Source organism: Ranitomeya imitator, chromosome 2 (genome assembly GCF_032444005.1).
Source record: "Ranitomeya imitator isolate aRanImi1 chromosome 2, aRanImi1.pri, whole genome shotgun sequence".
Classification (NCBI taxonomy): Eukaryota; Metazoa; Chordata; class Amphibia; order Anura; family Dendrobatidae; genus Ranitomeya; species Ranitomeya imitator.
This window is the reverse complement of record NC_091283.1, coordinates 521,813,572-521,840,831: the sequence shown is the minus strand read 5'-3', so window position 1 is coordinate 521,840,831 and position 27,260 is coordinate 521,813,572. Positions and strand designations below refer to the sequence as shown.

Here is a 27,260-nt window from a genome sequence, read left to right as displayed (position 1 = left end):
CCCTGGGCTCCTTCTGAAGCATGACAGTGCTAGTCCTCATGTTTCTGAAGTGTCAGCAGATCCTGCATGATGAAGGCATTGATGCTGTGGACTGGCCTGCCCATTCCCCAGACCTGAATCCAGTTGAGCCCATCTGGGACATCATGTCTCATCCCATCCACCAACGTTACATTGCACCACAGACTGTCCAGGAGTCGACTGGTGCTTTACTCCAGGTCTGGGAGGAGATCCCCCAGGAGAACATCCGCCGCCTCATCAGGAGCATGCCCAAGCGTTGTATTGAGGTCGTACAGGCACTTGGAAGCCACACACACTACTGAGCATCATTTCCTTGTCTTGTGGCATTTCCACTGACGGATCAGCCTGTAATTTTTATTTTCCACTTTGATTTTGAGTATCATTCCAAATCCAGACCTCCATGGGATTTTAATTTTGACTTGCATAGCTCATTTTTATATTCTCAACGAATTCCACTATGTAATGAATAAAGATTTGCAACTGGAATATTTCAGTCAGTGATATCTAGGATCTTCAGAGCACACAGAGCTCCTTCATGGACATGGATTGTAATACCTTCAGATCTGACAATTTTTCATTTCTAATCTGCAAATTCTTTTCCTCCTATTCGTCTAAATAATTTTTTTCCCATCAGTTTAGTAATTTGAGTGGTAGGAGCTGTAGTTCTGACTTCTGAGCTGTACATGTCTAAAAGATCTTTGGGCGATTAGTTGAATGTCTCAGAATCCGGACCCTCCACTGATCTGCACAGAATTTAAAGGGCCTAGAGCATGTAAAAAGTTAACCAAAAGTTTACTTATTCTTTTAAATATGAAGTTCTGCATCAGAAACACTAATCTGACTACTATGAAATTATAAAGTAAATTTTATCTTAAAAGTTTCAAAAGTTGACGTTTTGACGACTGCAGCAATAAATCCTATTTTCTTTATCGCCTCTCATTGGGGGACACAGGAACCATGGGTGTATGCTGCTGCCACTAGGAGGCTGACACTATGCAAATAAAAAGTTAGCTCCTCCTCTGCAGTGTACACCCCACCGACTGGCATTATACTCTTCAGTTTAGCTTAGTGTCAGTAGGAGGTGGAAACGGGTCTTTCATTAGACCATTATCTACCTCAATGTGCGTCGTTTCTTTTCAGGTTTTTTCCGGAGGGATACAGGGTGAACAGTCACACCTGTATTCCCACAAGGCGGACTATGAGTACGGTGTGTACTGCCACCTCATAGATCCCTCTCCAAGGCCAAGAGCCTAGCACACAAGCTTGCTCAGAAGTCCGGTCCTGGCCCTGTCCCTCACCCACTCGCCCACCAGAGCCAGTCGGTCGGAGGAGACGAGGACGTCCATCACCAGCTCCTATGGACGTCTGATATCTTCCCCAAGGGGTTAGTAGCGGACGACGTGGGATGTTCCTAGGTGAGTATTCCTAAAGGGGTTCCCAGGATTCAGCACGGGGTCATCGCTGCATTTGCAGCACTTTCCCCGTTCCCTGCGCGGTGGTCCTGTCTGGCGCGGCAGCTTTTTCTGCCAGCCGCGCTACCTTTCCTGCGGCACCTGCAGCCAGCACCTTGCTTCACCGCGTTCCTCCAGCTCGGGTGGCTGGTCAACCGGAAGAAGTCCTGCCTTATTCCCTCTCAGCGCCTCATCTTTCTGGGCATGCTCTTCGACACTCGTCAGACCGAGGCCTTCCTTCCCAAAGACAAGACATCCACTCTCTGTCGGGACATACACTTGCTCCAGGGTCCTCGGCCTCCATCCCTCCGATCGGACATGAAGGTTCTGGGGAGGATGGTAGCAACATTAGAAGCGATTCGCTTCGCCCAATTTCATTCGCGACCCCTTCAGCAAGCCATTCTGTCTCAGTGGGACAGGTCTGTCTTCTCCCTGGATTGTCCGAACCGACTCTCTTCTCGGGTCAAACGGTCTCTCAACTGGTGGCTGACGTCACCTCTCATCTCCCAGGGCAGGTCCTTCCTTCCAGTTCACTGGCAGGTGGTGACGACTGATGCCAGCCTGCTCGGCTGGGGTGCGGTCTTTCGCCACCTGACGGTTCAGGGCCGTTGGTCGGCGCTGGAGTCATCTCTGCCGATCAATGTCCTCGAGATTTGGGCCATCTTCCTGTCCCTCCGCCACTGGGAAAGGATTCTCAGGGGCCTACCAATCTGGATCCAGATGGACAACGCCACGGCGGTTGCGTATGTCAACCATCAGGGGGAACTCTGAGCTCCTTGGCCCTGTCCGAGGTATCCAAGATCCTCCTCTGGGAAGAGGCAACGGTTTAGGTGATATCCGCGGTGCATATCCCCGGCGTAGACAATTGGGCCTCCGACTTCCTCAGCCGCGAGGGCCTCGCGGCAGGGGAATGGTCCTTGCATCAGGAGGTCTTCCATCAGATTTGTCTTCGATGGGGACTCCGGTCGTGGACCTCACGGCGTCTCGAATGAACAGGAAGGTCCCGCAGTTCGTCTCCAGGTCTCGCGACCCTCTTGCAGTGGGCGTCGACGCTTTGGCCATTCCTTGGTCACAGTTCGCGCTACCCTACCTGTTCCCACCCCTTCCATTACTTCCTAAACTGTTGAAAAAGATCAAAGCGGAAGGGGTGCCGGTCATCCTGATCGCCCCGGATTGGCCCAGGAGAGCTTGGTTCGTGGAGCTCGTCAACCTTCTCGCGGACGCTCCCTGGCGCCTTCCTGACAGGCCCGATCTGCTGTCTGAGGGTCCGACCTGCCACCCGAATTCTGCCATCCTTTTTCAGAAGTCTTTAGCTTCTCGGCCACAGGTTAAGACCTTCCTTCAAGGAGCAGCCCATGCTGTCCCTCCATATAGGGCCCCTGTGGATCCATGAGATTTAAATCTTGTACTAGACGTTCTGAGGGTTTCCCCCTTTGAGCCTCTCAGGGAGATTCCCCTGTCAGTTCTTTCTTGGAAGGTGGCCTTTCTTGTGGCCATCACGTCTATCCACCGCGTTTCCGAGTTGGCGGCCCTGTCTTGCCGGCCTCCGTTCTTGGTCATTCACCAGGACAAGGTGGTCCTCAGACCCCCGCCTTCCTTCCTTCCTAAGGTGGTTTCCACCTTCCACCTCAATGAGGACATTGTTCTACCTTCCTTTTGGCTAGCTCCGACTCATTCTCTGGAGCGATCGTTGAACAAGCTGGACCTAGTCAGGGCAGTAAGGATCTACCTGGATAGAACGTCCACTTTCCGGAAGACGGATTCTTTTTTCGTCATTCCTGATGGCACACGCAGAGGCCAACCGGCTTCTAAGGCGACTATTGCTCGCTGGATCAGAACGGCAATTCTGGAGGCTTACCGGGTCAAGAACAGAGTGCCCCCTCCTGGGATCAAGGCCCACTCTACCCGGGAAGTTGGCGCCTCCTGGGCGGTGCACCACAGCGGCAACTTGGTTTTCCATCCACACGTTCGCCAAATTTTACAAGGTCCATACCTCCGCTTCGGCGGACGCCAGCCTAGGCAGAAGGATCTCGCAGGCGGCAGTGGTGAGTCCTCTGACCTGATGGAAGTCTGTTTTTTCCACCCCAGGGACTGCTTTGGGATGTCCCATGGTTCCTGTGTCCCCCAATGAGAGGCGATTAAGAAAGCAGGATTTTTGGTTGCTTACCGTAAAATCTGTTTCTTGGAGCCTCCATTGGGGAACACAGCTCCCTCCCAATGTTTCTCAGTTTCTGTTGTTTTATGTTCTATGACTGTTCTCACGTTTACAGTTCTCATGTTTGTGGTTATGGTTTTTCAACGTTATTTATCTCCTACTGCTTTCTCACTAACTGAAGAGTATAATGCGAGGCGGTGGGGTGTACACTGCAGAGGAGGAGCTATCTTTTTATTTGCATAGTGTCAGCCTCCTAGTGGCAGCAGCATACACCCCATGGTTCCTGTGTCCCCCAATGGAGGCTCCAAAAAACTGTAAGCTACCAAAAATCCTGTTATATTAGTGCTCTTTTCTTCTTACCCAGTGTATATATTGAATATTGGCTATTGTGGGTCTGACGCTGAGTTTTTGTGCCTATTCTTGTTGTCAACTATTGTTTGCAGCACTAACGTCACATCAACAGGTCTGCAGACAATCACTGAACTGGGCAGCTCTGCTCGCATTGATGGCATGAGTCGCTGAGCTCACTGATTGGCGGCAGCGCTGTTAATGTGACATTAGCCCTGTCGACAGTAGCAGACATTAAGTGCAGCGGCAGAGACTTGGCACTGGACCAGGGAAAAGTGAGTAAAGCCAGTTATGTGGTTTTAAAAAAAAATAAATAAATTGTAGCAAGGAAAATGGATTTTCTGATACCAGAAAAACTCCTTAAGGGTATGTTCACACTGGGCGCTTTTGCTGCGTTTTTTTGCTGCTTTTTTATGCTAGTTTTCAGCTGTTTTTTACAGTACCAGCAAAGCCTATGAAAGTTCAGAAATCACATGCGCACACACATTGGTTTTTTGTGTCATCAGGATTTTGTGCTTTCCAGCGTTTTTGTTTTTGGACATAGAGCATGTCACTACTTTCAGCGTTTTTGCAGCGTTTTTCACCCATTGGCTTGAATGGGTGTTAAACGCATGTATCATTTGCAGCGTTTTTTTCTGCTGAAAAGTCATGGACATTAGCATGGACAAAGAGACACAAAAACCGCACCAAAAAAGTACCTAAACCTGCTTTTTTTTGCCACAGCTTCTTCCTGCCAAGGAATCAGGTTTTGCTGCAGAAAAAAACAGCAAAAACGCTCAGTGTGAACTTACCCTTGATATTTCGCTATTCCCTTGCAAATATTGATCTGCAGTGTTTTTGCTTAAAAAAAAAACAAAACGCCACTAAAAATGCAGTGTTTTACTGAAAAACATTGTGTTAGAAGGCGCCCTAAATCTATACACTGTTTTCTCATTCCTCTTTTCTTACATTGCACAGATCAGGCAGTGACGGAAAGTGTCCAGACTGCAGTGATCTAGAAAGTCTATGTTCAGAGCTCTCTTAGTCCTCCCGTTACTCTATCTTCCTAAAATGCTCACATATGTTCTAGGAGAACACGGAAAGTTCTCTGCAGGGTTCTCATCATAAAATGCCGAATTTGTATTTTTTCCAAGCTCGGCTGTACTCTAGTCATTTGCTCACTCTGTCTTATGTTAGGTTGTGTTCTGCATGGATCGAGCCTTAGATCTGGCCCCTGCCTGCCATCGCTTCAAAATCCTAAAAGCAGAGTGCCTGGCGCTGCTTGGCCGCTACCCAGATGCCCAGTCCGTTGCTAGGTGTGTATATGCTTCTTAGTTTTGCTTTTTTTTTTTTTTAAGCTTGAATTACATGTGTAGACTGGTTTTCAATCATTGCAAGATAAAGGGAACATGTCATGTCAATAAATCCTATTAACTTGCAGATATGGGGATAGCGTTCTGTCACCGTGCGTCTGCCATACTGAAAACCTGGCTGCCAGGCGGAGGTCATCTGTTATCCTCACATCAGCCTCGGGCTTTCAGTCTTAGAGGTGCGACCTGAGCGACTTAAGGCACCACTAGGTACATAGTGAGCAGTGTAGCTGCGCCCCGGCGCTGACTGACAGCCGGCTGTACACTGCATCAGTGCTGAAGCGGCTGTCAGTCAGTGCGATGGCGCAGTTACAGCCGCCGCTCACTGTGTCCTGGGCAGCGAGTGACTGAAAGCCCAACGATGTCCTGAGCGAACGTTCAGATAACGTGTTTTCTGAGTATCTTCGGCGTGCTGAGATATGTTTGAGTCCCTGTGGCTGCATGTTTTGCGGCTGTTAGACAAGCAGGCAATCCCCACGTGTTCAGGCTGTCTAACAGCCACAAAACATGCAGCCACAGAGACTGGAACATATTATTTGAGCACGCCCAAGATACTCAGCTGACACGTTATCTGAGCTTGTTCGTATCACTACTGACAGACTCTTTAAAACCACAACTTTAGCACTGCAGTAGTAAACGGAAGGACCAGGCTTATCACTAGAATGCATGGAGGCTGCACTGGCCACCTGCAGTGTGAAAGGACAACATTAGAGGGAGTTATACAGAAAGACAGATACAAATGGGCAAGTGTGTGTATTGTTAGGAATTCAACTGGGCTTCACTGAAGTGACTTACCATGTCCTACCACCAATCCTCTACAAAATCTTTACCTTAAAGGGGTTGTCCGGTCCAAATCAATAAGTCTGCAGCCACTCTGCGTGCCTTCGAACTTATGAATCCCCCCCCAGTGCACGCAGGTTATACATTTTCCCAGCCAGAGCACATCTAGTGGGCATGGCCTTGATCCATTGTGTTGTGAGGCCGTTCCCCCGTCTAGTAATGCAGCCATCCAGAGGGTAAGGCCTCACTTAATACTAGTGTATGGAAGTGAGGCCACACCCACTGGTCAGGAGTATGTAGAACTCATAAATAATAATAGTGCTATATAAAAAATAAAGATTAACATATTCCGCAGCGCTTTACAGTTTGCACACATTATCATCGCTGTCCCCATTGGGGCTCAAAATCTAAATTGCCTATCAGTATGTCTTTGGAATGTGGGAGGAAACCGGAGTGCCCAGAGGAAACCCACGCAAACACGGAGAGAACATACAAACTGCTTGCAGATGGTGTCCTTGGTGGGATTTGAACCCAGGACCCCAGCGCTGCAAGACTGCTGTGCTAAACACTGAGCCACCTCCAGTCTCCGCTCGGAAACCGGCAACTCCTTGCTGCACACAGTGACTGCAGACTTATCGATTTGGACCCAACAACCCCTTTAATAAAGTGCATCTGATGTCACAAATTACAGTAGGTTTAGTTGAACACAAAGTACCGTAAAATGATTATTTCTAAGATTACAGGAAAGGTACGGTATATATCTTGGTACCATGTTAGCCAGTAATTTTACTTTTTTTTTCTTTTTTAGCGACATCTTACGGATGGACTCTACGAATGCGGATGCGCTGTATGTGCGGGGTCTATGTCTATACTATGAAGACTGTATTGAGAAGGCTGTACAGTTTTTTGTGCAGGCTTTAAAGATGTTCCCGGATCACCAGAAAGCGCGACTAGCCTGCAGGGTATGTGCGGGGATAATGTAGACTTTTTTTAGGCTTTACATTCTTCTGCTTTCAGTTGCACCCTCTCTACTTGGGCAGGATGCAAATGTTGCCTTCACATTGGAGAAGCAGAAAAATATAATCTCGGTGTATATTTATTTTTAAGCTGACTACACAGAATTCTGTTTGGGGGGGGGTGTGTATGTGTGCTGCAGAATGCTGTAGATTTTCATAGAACAATCCACTCAATCAAACCTATAATGAGGGCGCTCACTAAGTTGCTTTGTCATTTTTGGATGTTTTATAGATTTTCACAATTGATTTCACCCTCTGCAATGCAAAGGGTGAAATCCTCACCAGAATCTGCATGCATTTCACTGCCCATCTGCAGCCATTTCGGAGTCAGGAATTACACGGCCGCATTCATGATCTTTGTTCATGTCTATGTGGATTGGATGTTGGTGTAGAGAAGGAGAACTGCTCATTGGATGCCCCCTCTTGGGATCCCGGCCTGTTTTAGGGGAAAAATGCATACCAGCAGGGTTGTGGGCCATTAGCACGGCCGTGAGACTGCGCTCTGCAAAAAGCTTTTCATGTGGTAACGTAGCGTTGTCTTTGCTTGTTTCAGAATGCCAAGGCCTTAAAAGCCAAGAAAGAAGAAGGCAACCAGGCGTTTAAAGAAGGAAACTATGAAATGGCCTACAGACTTTACTCAGAAGCTCTCAGCATAGACCCCAATAATATCAAAACAAATGCCAAATTATACTGTAATCGTGGCACTGTCAATGCGAAGGTAAGATGTAGACCGGGCGCATGCTGCCAACGTGGTCCATGTCTGCTGGATTGTGTCATTACGCACAACTGCCCACATATCTAGGAATATACTCGGTATTATCTCTTCTAAATATCTGTTAAAATAGCAGAAAAGTTGCCTAATTACCTGCTAGTATGTTAGCACTGCTGCTGCAATGATGTGTTGCTTCTGGCTGCATTGTCCTTGCTATGGGCACTGGGTAAAGTACCCCAATTATCCCACCGGTGTATAACAGTACGCCACTACACTACATAGGCAACCAACCAAGGAAATGCCGTGTTCCTTCTGTCTGCCACTGTTCCTTTGCCTACAAAGTTGTCTGGCGTTATGATACTGATATCAATATCAGATTGGTGGGGGGTCCGACACCCAGGACTCCCACCCATCAGCTAGTTTCAGTGCTGGCTTGGATGTAAATGGTTAACAGAGCCGGAAAACATCATGAAGCCATTCAATAGGAGCCTAAAGCAGTTGATAACTGGAGTGCCCGATATTGGACCCCCACCCATCTGGACATCCCCTTTTAAATGGGGAAAAAACATTTAATCAGGTTCTTTTTTTTTTTTTTTTTTTTTTTTTTTTGATATTGCAAGTTCAGCCGTGGAATTAGGCCTCAACTATGCAAAAAATATATTGAAAAGGCCATTCCTTAAAGCATGGCATAAAAATGGAGGAAAACTGGAGTTTTATGGCTAAAGAGTACATTTTTTTTAGTTACATTTAAGTGAACAATTAGAAAACATCACATAAAAAAGACATGTAGTGGGGTAACCAGCAGTGTATACATCTATAAAGGTGAGGTAAACATGTACAGGTGGGTGTATATGTTAATATCGCTAAAAAGACGCGTTCCTCAACAACTGACAGCCTGTTCCCAAAAAAGTATAGTCAAAGGTATAAATTGCTACCCATCGTGCCAGAATACACCGCAGACTTAACCGCATGAAGAATAACTGACACGTTTTGCCTATTGAATAATACTGCTTTCTCAAGGGGGTCCCCTTTAAGTAGTGGTGATGGAGGTAAAGGGGCTGTTCCACAAAATAATATACATTTAAATCAACCACCATCCACCTCTCGTGTCTTCCCTTTTCCTCATAGTCTGTAAGCTTGCGAGCAGGGCCCTCACTCCTCCTGGTATCTGTTTTGAACTGTATTTCTGTTATGCTGTAATGTCTATTGTCTGTACAAGTCCCCTCTATAATTTGTAAAGCGCTGCGGAATATGTTGGCGCTATATAAATAAAAATTATTATTATTATTAATAGATTTTGGATAAAAAAAATCTGATTGGATGTGTTTTTTTTTTTTAAATGTTCCTGTGCTGAGAGAATCTTATAAATGTGCCCCTACTGTGCAATGGCAGAGTCTGACTGTACAGTAACTCGGTCTGGGCAGGGGAGGAGGGAAAAGAGATTACACAGAAATCAGGACATCATGAGATCACAGCTGATTGTGTGAGGTAAAATATTGCTTAAACAGGTAGTGAAATGTTTTCCCTCACATAAAAAACAGCTGTTATCCTATGCTGTCCTGTCTATGTACTCTTTTGCTTCCACCCATGGAGCTGTCTTTTGATCAGACACGGCCATTACACAGTACACAGAAAGGGCACACTTATAAGATTATCTCAGCACAGGTACATTTTTTTAACACATCCAATTGTGGAAATTATTATTATTACAAGATTTATTGATTAAAATTAACATTGGAAATACCCGTTTATTGTTTAATCCTAAATCCAATTATTACACCTAATATAATTCAATATGATGTGATCTCTGCAGCTCAAGAAACTGGACGAGGCCATAGATGATTGTACAAATGCAATAAAACTGGACGAAACGTATATCAAGGCGTATTTACGGAGAGCACAATGGTAAGGAACTAGAATGCGCTATGTAAACGTACTGATGTGACTGGTTCTGGTATTGATGTGGGAACTGTGTTCTCTCCCTTCGCATTGAGGGTAGCTGGGTTGGTGACATTAGGCCTACAGGTAACTGCCGGGCCATGTGCATGAGTGGCAGGTATTGGGCACCTGATCTGATGCAGAAGTGACCGAAGTAAGAATGCCATAGATTGGGTTAGAGCGCCAGTCTACCACCCCTGTCCTGATCTAATGTAGAGTGACCGGAGTAAAAATGCCACAGATAGGGGTGGTAGACTGGCACTCTCATCCTGTCCTGATCTAATGTTGAAGTGACCGGAGTAAGAATGCCATAGGTAGGATTTAGAGCGCCAGTCTACCACCCCTGTCCTGATCTAATGTATAAGTGACCTGAGTAAGAATGCCATAGATGGGATGAGAGCGCCAGTCTACCACCAATGTCCTGATCTAATGCAGAAGTGGCGGGAGTAAGAATGCCATAGATAGGATTAGAGCGCCAGTCTACCACCCCTGTCCTGATCTAATGTAGAGTGACTGGAGTAAAAATGCCATAGATAGGGGTGGTAGACTGGCGCTCTTATCCTGTCCTGATCTAATGTAGAAGTGACCGGCGTGAGAATGCCATAGATAGGATGAGAGTGCCAGTCTACCGCCCCTGTCCTGATCTAATGTAGAAGTGACCGGCGTGAGAATGCCATAGATAGGATGAGAGTGCCAGTCTACCACCCCTGTCCTGATCTAATGTAGAGTGACTGGAGTAAAAATGCCATAGATAGGGGTGGTAGACTGGCGCTCTTATCCTGTCCTGATCTAATGTAGAAGTGACCGGCGTGAGAATGCCATAGATAGGATGAGAGTGCCAGTCTACCGCCCCTGTCCTGATCTAATGTAGAAGTGACCGGCGTGAGAATGCCATAGATAGGATGAGAGTGCCAGTCTACCGCCCCTGTCCTGATCTAATGTAGAAGTGACCGGCGTGAGAATGCCATAGATAGGATGAGAGTGCCAGTCTACCGCCCCTGTCCTGATCTAATGTAGAAGTGACCGGCGTGAGAATGCCATAGATAGGATGAGAGCGCCAGTCTACCGCCCCTGTCCTGATCTAATGTAGAAGTGACCTGAGTAAGAATGCCATAGATAGGATGAGAGTGCCAGTCTACCACCCCTGTCCTGATCTAATGTAGAAGTGACCGGCGTGAGAATGCCATAGATAGGATGAGAGCGCCAGTCTACCGCCCCTGTCCTGATCTAATGTAGAAGTGACCTGAGTAAGAATGCCATAGGTAGGATGAGAGTGCCAGTCTACCGCCCCTGTCCTGATCTAATGTAGAAGTGACCTGAGTAAGAATGCCATAGATAGGATGAGAGTGCCAGTCTACCACCCCTGTCCTGATCTAATGTAGAAGTGACCTGAGTAAGAATGCCATAGATAGGATGAGAGTGCCAGTCTACCACCCCTGTCCTGATCTAATGTAGAAGTGACCTGAGTAAGAATGCCATAGGTAGGATGAGAGTGCCAGTCTACCGCCCCTGTCCTGATCTAATGTAGAAGTGACCTGAGTAAGAATGCCATAGGTAGGATGAGAGTGCCAGTCTACCGCCCCTGTCCTGATCTAATGTAGAAGTGACCTGAGTAAGAATGCCATAGATAGGATGAGAGTGCCAGTCTACCACCCCTGTCCTGATCTAATGTAGAAGTGACCTGAGTAAGAATGCCATAGGTAGGATGAGAGCGCCAGTCTACCACCCCTGTCCTGATCTAATGTAGAAGTGACCTGAGTAAGAATGCCATAGGTAGGATGAGAGCGCCAGTCTACCACCCCTGTCCTGATCTAATGTAGAAGTGACCTGAGTAAGAATGCCATAGGTAGGATGAGAGTGCCAGTCTACCGCCCCTGTCCTGATCTAATGTAGAAGTGACCTGAGTAAGAATGCCATAGATAGGATGAGAGCGCCAGTCTACCACCCCTGTCCTGATCTAATGTAGAAGTGACCTGAGTAAGAATGCCATAGGTAGGATGAGAGTGCCAGTCTACCGCCCCTGTCCTGATCTAATGTAGAAGTGACCTGAGTAAGAATGCCATAGATAGGATGAGAGTGCCAGTCTACCGCCCCTGTCCTGATCTAATGTAGAAGTGACCTGAGTAAGAATGCCATAGATAGGATGAGAGTGCCAGTCTACCGCCCCTGTCCTGATCTAATGTAGAAGTGACCTGAGTAAGAATGCCATAGGTAGGATGAGTGTGCCAGTCTACCGCCCCTGTCCTGATCTAATGTAGTATGCTGACCATGCGATCACTCTCCTCCAGTCAGTCGGTTTTGAAGGGATAAGAGCTCCGCGAAGACGAGGCCATAGATGATTGGACGAATGGTCTTTGCCATTTTTTACCTGACCGGCTGTTAGCAGCTGTAAATCCGTCATTTTCGTGATCTTTCTTAGCCCAAGCCTCGATAACGTCAGACATAACAAACCTTGTATTTGTGTTCAGTTACACAGACACAGAACAATATGAAGAAGCCGTTCGAGACTATGAGAAGGTTTACCAGACAGAAAATACAAAAGGTGGGTTCCCCGTTGTGCAGCAGAGCTCTCGTGCACGTTCTTACTCTGTGCAGTGTGAAATATTTCTGACACAGAATTTTAGAATCTACGTCTTTTACTTTCCTTCCCCACTGTGGATTTTTCTTACCTGCTGTCACAATTGTAGTCATAGAATGCATCTGCAAAAACCTGAAAGACCGGGTAAAGCAGCGGGTGCCTGTAATGGGGGAGCCTTCCTGAATATATTTTACACCAGTGTCCAGTCCTGCGCCATCGGTGCCCCGATTTTCTTCAGAGAATAGCCACTTCAGAATTTTTGAAAGAACTCAAGATGGCGGCATGTAGTCATATGTTAGTGTTTGTATTATGGCAGCGATACTCTGATCCGACCTTGTGATCACCATTGATCTGCAGCAGTCCACAGTTTTTTGTTTTTTTTTTTGTTTTGTTTTTTGGAACAGTGACATCCACTGAAATGTAGCTTGTACTGCGCCTCAGCTGGTAATAACCATGATACATTTGCTCCGTTGCTTGTCTCTGTTGCTGGATGCTTATTATGGACTTTTTGCTTGTACCAAGAAATTGAAAGTCCCGGAACACATTTTTTTTTTAAAGACCTGTTTGTTAAAAACCTGGTGATCAATTCAGTTGCTGTTTTCATCTGAGAGTAGCATAATGTAGAGACAGAGACCCTGATTAGAGCGATGTGTCAGTTATGGGGCTGCTTGCTGCGGTTTTGATAACACAGTGGTTTTATCAGCAGCAGATCACCACCAGAGGACTAGTAAACATCCTGCCACGTAGTATTCCGTAGACATGAGCTCTGTATAATCCCGTCCACACCACTGATTGGCAGCTTTCTGCCTATGCACAGTGAACACAGAAAGCTGCAAATCGGTGGTTTGCGTGGGGTAATACACAGCTCAGCATCCAGACAATTTGTTAATCTGCTGCAGATTAGGCAATGATTTTATCAAAACTGCAGCAAGCAGCCAAGTAAGTGATACATTATGGGAATCAGGGTCTCAGCCCCTACATCATGCTGCTTTCAGATGGGGTAGCAAAAGTCTTGTGAAAGATCTTTTAAAGTGCTTATTCACAAAAAGAGATCGTATTTGCCTTACCGATTCACCTCTGGTATTCACGCTTCACTACACTAATCAAGTACCGGGTAGTCACATGACTACTGCAGCCAATCACTGGCTACAGCGGTCATGTGGCTAGACAACACCTGTGCCAGATTCAGCTGTAACGGGGAGAAAAGGAATCGTTGGAACCAGAGCATTGTGAGATCAGTAAGTTGCACAAGACTTTTTTTTTTTTTTTTAAATTCATAATATTCTGCGTTGTTTTGAGCCTATTAATATCCTGCACAGCCCTGATGAAATGATGACAAATTAAATAATTTTCTTTGGCATGCCAGAGGAGTTGAGATGCATGGTGAATAATAGCAGTCAGGCAGTACACATGTTCGCATAGCTTAGATTTCCATGGACAATGCCATAGTAAGCGCATACTTCAGGGAAGTTGGTGGTTTGGGCAGAAGCCCAACATTTGTCGAATACATACCCCAGTGTTTGTGTGTCATTATGTGTTGTGGGGGTGGGAATGGCAGATGGCGTGCCACTGTACCAAGAAGAGCCCTCACTGGGTTCTCCACGTTTGTGAGCAGACAATAGTGTATGGGGAAACAATGAGGCTTTCATTGGACATTTTTCTCCTTCCACCCTTTTCGCACCAGAACACAAGCAATTCCTCAAGAACGCACAGCTGGAATTAAAGAAGAGCAAGCGGAAAGATTACTACAAGATTCTAGGGGTGGACAAGAGCGCGTCAGAGGATGAGATCAAGAAAGCGTACAGAAAACGAGCGCTTATGCATCATCCAGGTGATGGGATTCTCCACCTTCACTAATGATCTGATCTTGACTTTTCGTAGATCTTTACCTACATTTCTTCTGTTTTTTTTTCCTCTTCAGACAGACACAGTGGTGCAGCGACAGAAGTTCAGAAGGAGGAGGAGAAGAAATTTAAAGAAGTTGGTGAGGCCTTTACAATATTGTCAGACCCCAAGAAAAAAGCTCGTTATGACAGTGGGCAGGACTTGGAGGAGGATGGAATGAACATGGGAGGTGAGACATTGTATGGTGGCCAAACTATGTACCATTACCCAATCCATGCACAGACAAGATATCTACAACTATAATTATGGAGCTAGTCATTACTTCATCAAATTAAAATATGTTTTATTATTCTTTTTCAGATTTTGATGCCAACAATATATTTAAGGCATTTTTCAGTAGTCCCGGAGGCTTCAGCTTTGAGGGTGAGTTTATGGAGAACATAGAAAAACAGATTCAGCCATTTGGGTATGAAGGGTTAATACATTAATAAGTGACCCCTGAGCAGTAATTGGACATGTCTGATATCTGCTCTATATGGAAAGGATATGTTAAGAAGATGTCTGCTCTTCCTGTAGATACTCTCTTCAGAATGGTCAAGCCAGTTATTCGCTTATGGAGCGTTGGTATTCCAGGCTACCTTCCTCAGGCCACATTCAGGGCCTTGTCGGGAAGTTGACGCCCTACACATAACCTGCTATTAATAAGTGAATCTCCATCTTATTAGGAATTTATGTAATCAAATATTCTCCAGCACCACCACGATTTATAAATCTACAGGTTTGATGGTAAAAAAAAACCTGGTTCCCTCCTATGCCAAGCGGGGATCTACAAGCTGTGGCATTTAATTTTGTAAGCCATTCAGTTGTAGGACATGACATCCATATTGCCATCAGTAATGGCTGCATTATCTTATTACTTAGTGTCTTAATATGGCCTTTTACCCCTTCAAGTTCCCATTCATCTTATGTTAGGTCACCTGACCACTCACTCAGCCGGCATCTGTCTCTCCCAACTCCATTGTACACATGAATGTTTGGTGAGGCTGAGTACTTGTCTTTTCTGGGGAGGGTGGAGAAATCTGCTGACAGACACGTCTGGCATGGGCATATCTCCGGAGGCAAATTGAGACTAGTTGTTGGAATTCGGCTTGCTGATCCGAGAGTTGGAAGTTCCCCCCCCTACACAATAGATGCTAGGCTGATCCGCCAAAATTGGCAGATTAGTCCATTGGATTTCTAGTGTGTGTATAGAGACCTTAAAGGGAATTTGTCAGTAGGATCAATCCTCCTAAACTGTCTGTATGGGCATGCAGATCATAGAAAGGTCAGTAAAATGATACCTTGATATATGCGATCCGATGTCTTATTCCAGAGAAATCCACACTTTTCCTAATATGTAAATGAGCTGTTAAGATCTATGGGCGGGACACATATCCTTGAGAATCTGCCTCCAGAGCTTATTTTAAAATGAAAGGGGGCGACACCAGTATGAGACATTTAATGACTGACAGTCTTCTCGTCTGATCTACATGCTTTATACTGGTAACACTCCCTTACATCTATAAAAAGCTCTGGAGGCAGATTCTCAGGGAGAGCTAAGTCTGGCCCATAGACCTTAACAACTCATTTAGTTATTAAGAAAAATGTAGATTTCTTAGGAATAAAACATCAAATCGCAGATATCAAGGTATAATTTTCAACTCTCTTTGACCTGCATGCCCATATAGATGGCTTGGGCTGGGTTCACATTGCGTTAGTGGGTGTCCGCTAACGGAATCCGTTACATGGTGCAATTGTTGCAATTAACCCTATGTAATGGATCCGTTAGCGCACCCATTGACCGCAATGTGCTAACGCATCGCTAACGTATGCCATTTTTGGCATGCGTCAGCGATGTCCCGTTATATTCGGACGGATCGCGGACGCTGCTTGCAGCGTTCAGGGTACGTTCTTCGCTAGTGCAGATCGGGCATCTGCGCTAGCGGGATCGCCAAACGCAATCCCTTTTTGGACATTGCGTTAGCGCATTCCGTTAACGTATGCGCTAAACGGATTGCACTAACGCAATGTGAACCTAGCCTTAGGCAGGGTGAACCTACTGACAGTTTCTCTTTTTAAGGTTGGAAACAGTGTTTTGGGGCCATTTTCTGATCCAGCAGTAAGAAAAAGTAGAAATTGTCAGTCCTTTTTATATTTCCTGTTCTAAATAATTAAAATTTGCCTAAAACAATCTCCACAACAAAAAATTATATATGTGATTATAGGGTTATTTTCTGACCAGGTAAAGTGTAATTGCACTTTCCGATGACTTTTCAGAATGACCTTTCGAGTGAGTACATGATGTGTACCATTAATTCTGGCCAATTTATGAATTGTATTTTGTATTATTTTAAGCAGTTCTCCCCTCTGCGTCTCTCTGTTCCTGTCTCTCACCAGCTTCCCTCACTATGGATTTACAGGCAAATGTATAATTTGATTGTCCCACTGAAGACAGATCTGTAAACAGATTTGAGCAGTTTTTAGCATGAATGACCACTGCAGAGAAAAAGTGGTTGATTAGATGCTGAAAGAAGCATATTTAATATATACTACACAGTTTCTTATCCTGGTGAAAAAGATAAAATGCTGCTACTATTTAACGTTCTATGAGGCCCTGATAACACACAGTTTTGTCTCACGTTCTCTCGTTTCTTCCACTTCATATCAATAGAGACTTGATGCAAATGAATGGCTAAGAACGATGTGATGTGAATTGACCGTATTGTGCACATTATGTAAGGAGAAGGGGATTCAGTGTACACTAATGGACACTGTACATCTATCTATGTAATGTGCAGCTGCTCGGGAGACCCTTCTCTTGACACCATTATATAGACAATACACATGCTGTGCTCGCCCTGTCCTATGCCTCTTGTATTCTTTGTTAAATACACGGCTGTCATATATGCACAGAGCTGGGTAGGGCTGATGCTGCCGAGCCAAAGTGGTAACAGTGTATAGATGCATTTAGTTTTTTTTTTGTGTGTTTTTTTTTTTTCTTTAAAGGGAACCTGTCACCCCGAAAATCGCGGGTGAGGTAAGCCCACCGGCATCAGGGGCTTATCTACAGCATTCTGTAATGCTGTAGATAAGCCCCCGATGTTACCTGAAAGAGGAGAAAAAGACGTTATATTATACTCACCCAGGGGCGGTCCCGCTGCTGGTCAGGTCGGATGGGCGTCTCCGGTCCGCTGCGGCGCCTTCCATCTTCATTACAAGACGTCCTCTTCTGATCTTCAGCTCCGGCGCAGGCGTACTTTGCTCTGCCCTCTTGAGGGCAGAGGATAGTACTGCAGTGCGCAGGCGCCGGAAAGGTCAGAGGCTCGGCGCCTGCGCACTGCAGTACTTTGTCTGCCCTCAACAGGGCAGAGCAAAGTACGCCTGCACCGGAGCCGTGGCTGAAGATCAGAAGAGGACGTCTTGTAATGAAGATGGGAGGTGCCGCAGCGGACCAGAGACACCCATCTGACCGGACCAGCAGCGGGACCGCCCCTGGGTGAGTATAATCTAACCTCTTTTTCTCCTCTTTCAGGATACATCGGGGGCTTATCTACAGCATTATAGAATGCTGTAGATAAGCCCCTGATGCCGGTGGGCATGACAGGTTCCCTTTAAGGTAATGCACACTTTTGCAACCATTTTATTGGTCAAACATATTAAAAATACAAATAAAGCAAATTTTGGAAGTAGTATGGTGAAAGCACGTAAACTGCATGCAGCCCCTGTGCAGGATGCCATCTTTGACGCATTGGAACAATGAAAGATAATTGGTTGCAAAAGTTCACATACCTTATGACAAAATAATATAGCTGGAGTAAGTTGAGGTTAGTCACTTAATGCCATTGTTGTTCTACTTGGTGGCCATTCAGATACATGACTTCTGGTTGTATACCCTAATAAGACACATGGTTTGTGGCTGTCCTCATGAGGCTATCCCTTTTAAATACTGACTGCTTTAACTGATCTATCACCAGGTGTTTGCCATCTCATCTCAGAGTAGCATGATGTAGAGACAAAGACCCTGATTCCAGTGATGTATCTCTTACAGGGCTGCTTGGTGTAGTTTTCATAAAGTTATCAGCAGGAGATTCACTCTAGGGCTTATTTGGCATGTTACCATGTAGTCCAACCCTTACCCCACCATTGATTTACTCCTTTCTCTGCTGTGCGTAAACAGAAAGCTGCCAATCAGTGATCCGAGAACTGTGAGATCTGCAGCACACTGTGAGATCTGCAGCACACAAAACCATTTTTAGGCTATGTGCACACGTTGCAGATTGTATGCGTTTTTGCCGCGTTTTTTCACCGCAAAATCGCACCTACAACACAGCCCATTGAATTCAATGGGATTCCGCAATGCTGTGTGTTTTTTAGCGGCGGAATCACATTGCGGACAAATATGCAGCATGTTCATTCTTTGTGCAGAATCGCGGGGATTCCGCACACATAGGAATGCATTGATCCGCTTACTTCCCGCATGTGGCTATGCCCACCGTGTGGGAAGTAAGCAGATAATGTGCAGTTGGTACCCAGGGTGGAGGAGAGGAGACTGGGTACCATATCCCTGTTAAAAAAAAAAAAAAAAGAATTAAAATAAAAAATCGTGATTCTCACCTTCCGGCGTCTCCGGCAGCCTTCCCGCTCCTCGCGATGCTCCTGTTCCCAGTGATGCTTTGCGACAATGACCTGTGTTTACGTAGCGGTCTCGCGTGATGCTACGTCATCTGGGGTCATTGTCGCAAAGCATCACTGGGAACGGAAGGATCAGGAAGGCTGTGGGGCCGCCGGAAGGTGAAACCATCAGGATTCTTTTTTTTTTTTTATTATTATTATTTTTAACATTCTATCTTTTACTATTGATGCTGCATAGGCAGCATCAATAGTAAAAAGTTGGTCTCACTTCTCAATCACTGTTTGACAAGTGTGACCAACCTATCAATCATTTTTCCAAGCTACAGATCGCTTGGAAACCGCTAGTGTTTAGCGGGAATACACATGCCAATTCTGCATGTGTATTTCCCGCGGCAGGGAGTTGCAGAATTGCCGCGGAAACTTCCCCTGCAATTCCGCAACGTGTGCACATAGCCTTAATCAAAACGGCAGCACGCAGTAAAGTAAGTAACAAATGACTGGATTCTGGGTCTCTGCCTCTATATCATGCTGCCCTCAGATGGGGTAGCTAAAAATCTTGTGACCCTCTGAATATTGTATACTCTGTAATGCTTCTTCTGTCTGATACATGTGTACAATAGAAGCGGTTTATTAATAAAGTCTCTTATCTCTTACAGCATCTGGACCCGGAAACTTCTTTTTCCAGTTCGGTTAACGAGCCCGCGTCCCTGAACCTCCACTCTCAAAAAGTCTTGTATCCCACCTGCCTTTCCTCCTGCCCTCCAATCCCTTCCTTCTCTGTACAAGTGTTTTAACCTGGAATAAGGACAATATTTAATCAGACTTCTCAACATCAGCAGCATCTTATGTCTCTGTTTATTAGAGAAGTGTATTTTTTTTTTAATTAATATTATTTTGACTCCATCTCGGTTTAAATACCTCTTTGTGTGCTCATGTGTGAAGGAAAAACTGAACAAGGCATGAATGAAATTCTTAAATAAAATGTCAGAGCCTAATAAGTATAACTTCGTCCATCGCACTGCCTGCAGAGTGTTTGGTGTCTTTGGGTAGGGGAGTACACTTGTTCCTCATCCCCTTTTGCCTACGTCAAAGCTCCTACGCGGAAGGTTCTGTAATTCTCCGGAATTGCCTGTATACGTATATTTGGATTCCTTTATCATGCATCAGAACCTCTCGTGTATAGACTCTGTTATCCCCACCTACACGTCTCTGGATTAATCTGATCCTAGTTCAGACAAACTTGGAAGTTGCATATGGTTTTACCTGTAGCAGAACTGGATCTCTTATTGCTGCTGCTGATCAGAATGGGATCGCTGGAAATCTACTTGAGTTTTGACACACAACATTTGGAATGGTTCCGAACATCGTAAGCCTGGTTTCCATTAGCCCTTGCCCATGCAGTTGCCATGTTATCCAGCTGGTTCACATTGCGGCATAAGACAGTGATAATAAGTAAACCAACCTGGACTCTTTCAATGTTTTATTCGGCTTAGTTTTTTTGTGTTCTATGTATAAATTGAACATAAGTATGTGGGCTGCAAGAAAAAAAACACTTTTTAAAATAGCTGCACGTTTCTTTGTACTTTGAAATGCCAACACTTGGGTAGTGAATTAGTAGATAAGGCCCAAATCTGCAAGAAGTAGTATATGTTCTACTTAAAGCAGCACTCCAGTATATTTTTGGCTGCCATATTTATCCATTGTTTTCCTCTGATGTGGTTCCCCTAATGCAAACTACTCTTTGCATGATAACGCTGGCGGTATCTCATCGCTGCAGCTGCTCTACTCTAAGTACTATCTAAGAGCAGTAAGTTATAGGTCAGTAATGTCACCCCCTGTCATCTGCTTGTGATAAGTTTCTCTGTCAGCTCAAACAATCTGGAGGCAGGGGAAAGATTCTTCACACAGTATTCCGATATCGACTGTCGGTGTATGTATTAGGGGAGCTGCAGCTAATCACTGTGTGAACTCCCCTACTTTATTACTTCCCTTTTATATAGCAGGAATTATGACAGCTACATGAAATGACATGCAGGGAAACTGAACATAGTGAGAAGAGTATGAGCCCGATTCACCAAGACTAGCAGTCTTGATGTGGAGTGATGGATGCTAATGAGTAAGCATTATATGTGCAGAAAAATCCCGGAGTGCTACTTTAATAAATAAACTTATAATGGGACATTAATCATTGCGTTTGCACAAAAATTTTACGCAAACTGTGACTTTTCATAAATGCCTACCCTAAATTTATCGATTTTTATGCCATTTATGAATTAATTTTTAAGTTCTTATGCCAAAGCTTAAAATGACTTGAAAAAGTTTTGGTGTGAAATGCAACATTTCTACGGTTGCATTTCTATATAAAAGTTGCAAAAAAGTCACACATTCTAGACAGTGTATAGCAGTCTTTAAAAAAGACGTGAAGCAAATACATTTATTGCAACTATTTTAAACACGCGTTCAAAATCGCAATTTGTGACTTGTTTGTGATTTTTATATATTAACGTTCGACATCTCACACATGGGTCTCCAGATTTTTTTATTTTATCATTGGGAATTGCACTATTTTAACACACAATTTCGGCATAGAAGTGTGACGTTTACCCCATACTGTAACATTGGGAAGTATACCACCATGTTTACATTTTCATTGGCGTAATTGGCTCCAATTTATCTTTTAAAGGGCCGCTTTTGATAAATATGGAGTGGCAGAGTTGGAACTTAAGATTTGGTGCAAATAACCCAATTTTTTTGATCAATGTGGGCCATAATGTGTATCCATTGAAAGCTCCATTCACTGCAGAGTTACCATTGTAAATATGAAGGATTTCAATAAAAAGCATTTTAAACCACAGCTTTGCCTTACATGTAGTGCATACAATATCCCACTATTCTAGTGTTTTTATACATTTTATACCTAAAATGCTGATTCTAAAGGTTAAAAAGAAGATGGTTTGTAATTGTTGGGGGTCTTTTAACAGGAGTCATTTTGAAGCCAGAAACGGGAAAAGGTTGCGGCATATTCTGCCAGGTCAGGATGTCGACTCATCCTACAAAATTGCAGCCACATTTGTTTTTTATGGGGGGGAAGAACATATAACAGTGTCTGTTACTAAACTATAAATCGCCCTAAATGGCTGACTTCCACCTTAATGAACGATTTTCCGATATTTCGGTCAAACTATTGATTATTTGCTATGACTAATTCCTGACTGATGAATGACTGCTAGAACACCAAGTGGGTATGTTGGACATTTTTGGGCTGATGATCACAAGTAACATCATCTGGCAACAAAAACTTAACGCAGCCTTTGTGGTGTTCAGAAAAAACTTTTGCGGACCATGTTCTGTGTTTTGTTTCTAGAGTTCAAAAGTTACGTTTTATGGGGTATGTGAAGAGCAGGAGAATTGGTTTGCCGCTGAAGGGTCTTCCTTACAGAGCTTGTCTTCTAGATCGGCCGAAAACGCTTGTTGCTGACATGCCTCAATGCTTTCCTCTCGGGTATTCACACCTGCTATTCTGTTTCTGTCTTTGCTTTAGTTTCATTTCCTCGTAGAGGTGAGTCTGACATGTTGGCACAGAAAGCAGTGGGTGGGGCACATGTATAATCCTGAGTGGGCACATTTCTCCCTGTGCAGCTCTCCTGTAAGACTATGTTCACATGACTGTATTTCGGTCCAAGTGCTGTCCATGAAACAACATTGCATGGGCTCACTATGACCAATGTTATTCAATTGGGCTGTTCAGGTGAGTATATTGTTTCTTCCATATGAGAATCTTCTTCAAATTTGTGGGTGCACAAAAAAAAATCAGATTCCATACGGATCATCTGTGCAGCGTCCGATTTTTACGAATATGTTGCCAATATTCATGGTAATACCTAGGTGACTGCAGACTTGTAAATCCTCACATTGCACGCGTTCTCTGGTGTCTGAGCCGAAAATGGTGGTCATGTGACAAGTCTGATATGTATACTCCCGGCCACATTCTGACTAGACTGTTTACGGGCACGATCATCTAGTTGGAATGTGGCCGGGAGTATGCATATTGCGTGTTTGTGGTCACATGACTACCGACACAAGGGAATGCTTACAGCACGCAGCGTGCGTGATTCACAGATCTGCAGTCACCCCGTAGGAGAGGACAACCCCTTTAACATATCGGTATTTATATGTATGTTTTAAAGTGATGTATAAAAACAGACACACGGATGGCACAGAGATTTCATATGAATAACTATGGATGAAAATCCTCCCAAGTTCTCTGGATGTTTTTTTATGCACTGGTGTGAACGCAGCCTAACAGCAAGAAGTTGAGTGATTTATGGTTGATCTTTTAAATAAATGGTTCCATTGAATTACTTAAGAGTAGATTAAATTGTCTTTTCAGTATTTAGTGTATATGAGCAGGACCTGTAACAGCATTAAGCTTAGTCTTACAATTAAAAAATAAAAACCGCATTTGAAATCTCAGGGATAATATTCTAAAAGAATGACATTTTACAAATAACCACTGCCATGTTCAGAGCAAGGCTCTCCTTCTGCCGAGTGTGTAGTACGCCAGGAATGCCCCCAACAGAAATGCTACATGAGCCTGTAGTGCTCTATTATCTGGCTGGCATACATGAATCCTGGGAAGCAGGATACAAACGCCATTTACCTGCACATTACCCCTATATCTGCAGGTAGTTAGTATTTTTTGGAGGGGACCAATTCCCTTAACACAACCGAGCATTTTCTTTGTTGAGTGGCCCATTTTATACACCCAATATTCAGTACCTGCCAATTTTGTAATCTACATATTAGGGTTGAGCGAAACGGATCGGGCACATTCAAAAATCACAGACTTTTGGCAAAGTCGGGTTTCGTGAAACCCGATCCCACTGTGGGATCGGCCATGAGGTCGGCAATCTGCGCGCCAAAGTCGCGTTTCGTATGACGCTTTAAGCGCCATTTCTCAGCCAATGAAGGAGGACGCAGAGTGTGGGCAGCGTGATGACATAGTTCTCGGTCCCCACCATCTTAGAGAAGGGCATGACAGTGATTGGCTTGCTTTCTGCGGCGTCACAGGGGCTATAAAGGGGCGTGCACGCCGACCACCATCTTCTGCCGATCTTAGCATAGGGAGAGGTTGCTGCAGCTTTATCAGAAGGGATATAGTTAGGGAGGGAAGATTAACCCCCGAAACTGCTTGTGCTGTAACGTTTTCCACTGTCCCAACACCACCTTTTCTTTGCACGGATAGTGGAGTTTATATTTTTGTGCATCAGCTCTGTAGCTTATTAGGCTGCCTTGTAAGGCTCCCTGATAGCTGCATTGCTGTTTGTACGCCGCTGTGCAAACCAACTGCTTTTTAAAAAGCAAAAATCCTGTTGCTCCTTTCTGCACAGTTCTCTTGTTTATTTTCCACACTTTTGTGTGCAGCAGTCCTTTTTATTGCTGTCATACTTGTCCTGAGATCATTGTAGGGAGATTGAAATTGTACTACAGTCCTTGTATTTTTTTTTATACATCTTCCAGCCACGTTCTGCCACTTAGGCCAGTCTCGCACGTCCAGATAATTCCGGTACCGGAAAAATCGTTAACGGAATTATCCGTGTCCATGTGCTTACGTTGAACATCAGTGTGGCACACATGCGGCAGCCGTGTGCCGCCCGTGTGCCAACTGAGGACCACACGGACCGTGCAGGAGACAGTGCTAGAGTTAAGCGCTGTCCCCTGCGTGTGGTTCTGAAGCTGGTATTCATCCCTTCTTCCCAGCAGCGTTCGCTGGAAAAAAGGAATGAATAATCTTTTTTTTTTTTTTTCTTTTTTTTTTAATTTTTGTTTTTAAAATAAAGTTGCCGGTAATCTGCCCCCTGTGCGCCCCCATCCTGCTGGCATTAAAATACTTACCCAGCTCCCTTGGCACTTACATCCTCTCAGCGTCGCAGCTCTTCCTGTATGAGCGGTCACGTGGTGCCGCTTATTACAGTAATGAATAAGCGGCTCCACCCTTATGGGAGGTGGAGCCGCATATTCATCACTGTGCGCTTCCACGAACACTGACATGTCTCCGTGTTTTCCAAACGGACACATGGTCCGTGAAAACACGCTGACATGTGCAGAAACACATTGATTTTAATGTGTGTACGTGAATCAGTGTCTCCGGTATGTGAGGAAACTGTCACCTCATGTACCGGAGCCACTGACGTGTGAAACCGGCCTTACATTGTGTAGTGTAATACACAGGGCCTGTGTTTTGTTGCCGTCTCTCCCCCCTCCCATCCCCCCCCCCAAAAAAAAGGGAGATTTAAATTGGCACTAAGTGGATCTACGTCACAGTTCTGTTGGTTTGTCGTACATCTTCCAGCCACGTTCTGCCACTTACATTGTGTAGTGTAATACACTGGGCCTGAGTTTTTTTTTTTTTTTGCAGTCTCTTCCCCCACCCCAAAAAAAAAAGGGAGATTTAAATTCTCCACAAGTTTATATACACCTTCTACCTTGTTTCACAGTACCATATAATGGTTGTTATTTTGGTTAGATTTTTCCAAAAATGAGGAAGTCTGGTGGAATAGGCCATGGGCAGCCGTTGCCAGCTGGTACTGATGGTGGTGGAGCATCTGGTGGTAGTGGGAAAAGCAAAATAGCACCAAAGGCTCGAGGTGTTGAGCCAGCGTCATCGTCTGGCTACACAAGGCCTCGAAGGCTCCCTTATCTGGGAGTAGGAAAACCGGTTTTAAAGCCGGAGCAGCAGGAAAAAGTTTTGGCTTTCCTTGCTGACTCAGGCTCTAGCTCTTTCGCCTCCTCTTCAGAAAGTTCAAAATCTAAAAGCAGCGAGTCATCAGTGGATGCTCCCGGTCAGGAACAAGTCGCTTCCTTGTGTCCTTCACCCAAACCAAAAGTGAAGGATGTGGCTGGCGAAACTACAGTTTATTCCATGGAGCTCTTTACAGATACTGTGCCGGGGTTAGAGATGGAAATTGTTAAAAGCCCATTACAAGATGAATCGGACATGGAGTGCACAGATGCAAAGCCACAGCTAGATTATTATGCTGTTCTATTGACTCAGATCACTACATTGCCCTCGCAGTGTACTGAGCCAGAATCTGACCCTGATGAGACTATGGTGCCCCGTCACGAATGCTATAACACCTTACACGGTGACACAGAGGAAGGTGCACATGAAATTGAAGAGGAGGTGATAGGTGACCCAGTTATTGACCCAGATTGGGGGAAGAGGGTGCCGCTGCCAGTAGCGGTGGAGGATGATCTGCAGCAGCCATCTACATCGCAACAGCTTTCATCTGGCAGGCCCGTACCTGGCCAAAAATGTTTGTCAAAACCAAAAACGGTTTTAGGACAGCGTGGCCATCCGGTGAAAGTAGCACAGCGTGCAATGCCTGAAAAGGTAATCCATAGTAGGAAGAGTGCAGTGTGGGCATTTTTTGTAAGCAAGATCCGAATGATCAGTGCAACGTTATCTGTAAGAAGTGCTCAAAGACCTTTAGCAGAGGGAAGAAGCTCCTAAATGTAAATACAACGTGCATGCGTAGACATTTAACCAGCATGCACTTGCAAGCCTGGACTAACTACCAAACGTCCAGTACCATTGGTGCACCTGCTCAGAATGAAGGTAGACAGCAAAGCTACATTGCTTCCCTCACTGTAAGCCCACCGGTTAGGACACCACCAGTAGCAAATGTGGAGGTATCGTCGCAAGGCCAAAGCAGTCAGGGAATCACAAGGTTCTTGGTAGGAAACACTGTAGGTTGGCCAACATCAAGAATACCATCACCAACCCTCTCTTAATCTGCAATGTCCACTACCACCCCCGCTAGTTCCACCATATGCAGCTCTCCAGTCCAGCTCACCCTACAAGATACTCGCGTTAGGAAAAGAAAGTACTCATCTTGTCATCCGCGTACACAGGGTTTGAACGCCCACATTGCTAGACTAATCTCGTTAGAGATGATGCCCTACCGGTTGGTTGAAAGTGAAGCTTTCAGAACCCTGATGGCCTATGCAGTACCACGCTTTGACCTACCCAGACGACACTTCTTTGCGAGAAAAGCCATCCCAGCCCTCCACCAGCATGTCAAAGACTGCATTGTCCATGCACTGAGGCAATCAGTCAGTAGAAAGGTGCACCTCACAACAGATGCATGGACCAGTAGGCATGGCCAGGGACGTTACGTGTCCATCACGGTGCACTGGGTTAATGTGGTGGATGCAGGGTCCACAGGGGACAGCCATAGTGGGACAGTTCTGCCTAGCCCACGGTCTAGGAAACAGTTTGCTGTAGGCGTTCGCCATCCCTCCTCCTCCAGAAGTGAAAGCTCGTCCACAGAGCGGTCGCACGACCACTCCATCCGCAGCTGCCAGTGTTGCACACGAGGTGTCCCATTATGGAACAG

At 45.1% G+C, this 27,260-nt stretch overlaps 1 protein-coding gene across 1 annotated transcript in view; it reads left to right on the top strand.

Moving 5' to 3' along the window:
* DNAJC7 (DnaJ heat shock protein family (Hsp40) member C7) overlaps nucleotides 1-21,715 on the top strand; it is a 51,324-nt gene extending 29,609 nt beyond the window's left edge. The window contains exons 6-14 of the mRNA XM_069751788.1: nucleotides 5,149-5,267; nucleotides 6,910-7,063; nucleotides 7,671-7,835; nucleotides 9,643-9,734; nucleotides 12,236-12,309; nucleotides 14,030-14,176; nucleotides 14,267-14,419; nucleotides 14,551-14,613; nucleotides 19,518-21,715. Coding sequence (XP_069607889.1) covers nucleotides 5,149-5,267; nucleotides 6,910-7,063; nucleotides 7,671-7,835; nucleotides 9,643-9,734; nucleotides 12,236-12,309; nucleotides 14,030-14,176; nucleotides 14,267-14,419; nucleotides 14,551-14,613; nucleotides 19,518-19,555 — 1,005 coding nt within the window. The 3' untranslated portion in view covers nucleotides 19,556-21,715. The remainder of the gene's footprint in view (nucleotides 1-5,148; nucleotides 5,268-6,909; nucleotides 7,064-7,670; nucleotides 7,836-9,642; nucleotides 9,735-12,235; nucleotides 12,310-14,029; nucleotides 14,177-14,266; nucleotides 14,420-14,550; nucleotides 14,614-19,517) is intronic.
* The last annotated feature ends 5,545 nt before the right edge of the window (nucleotides 21,716-27,260 follow it).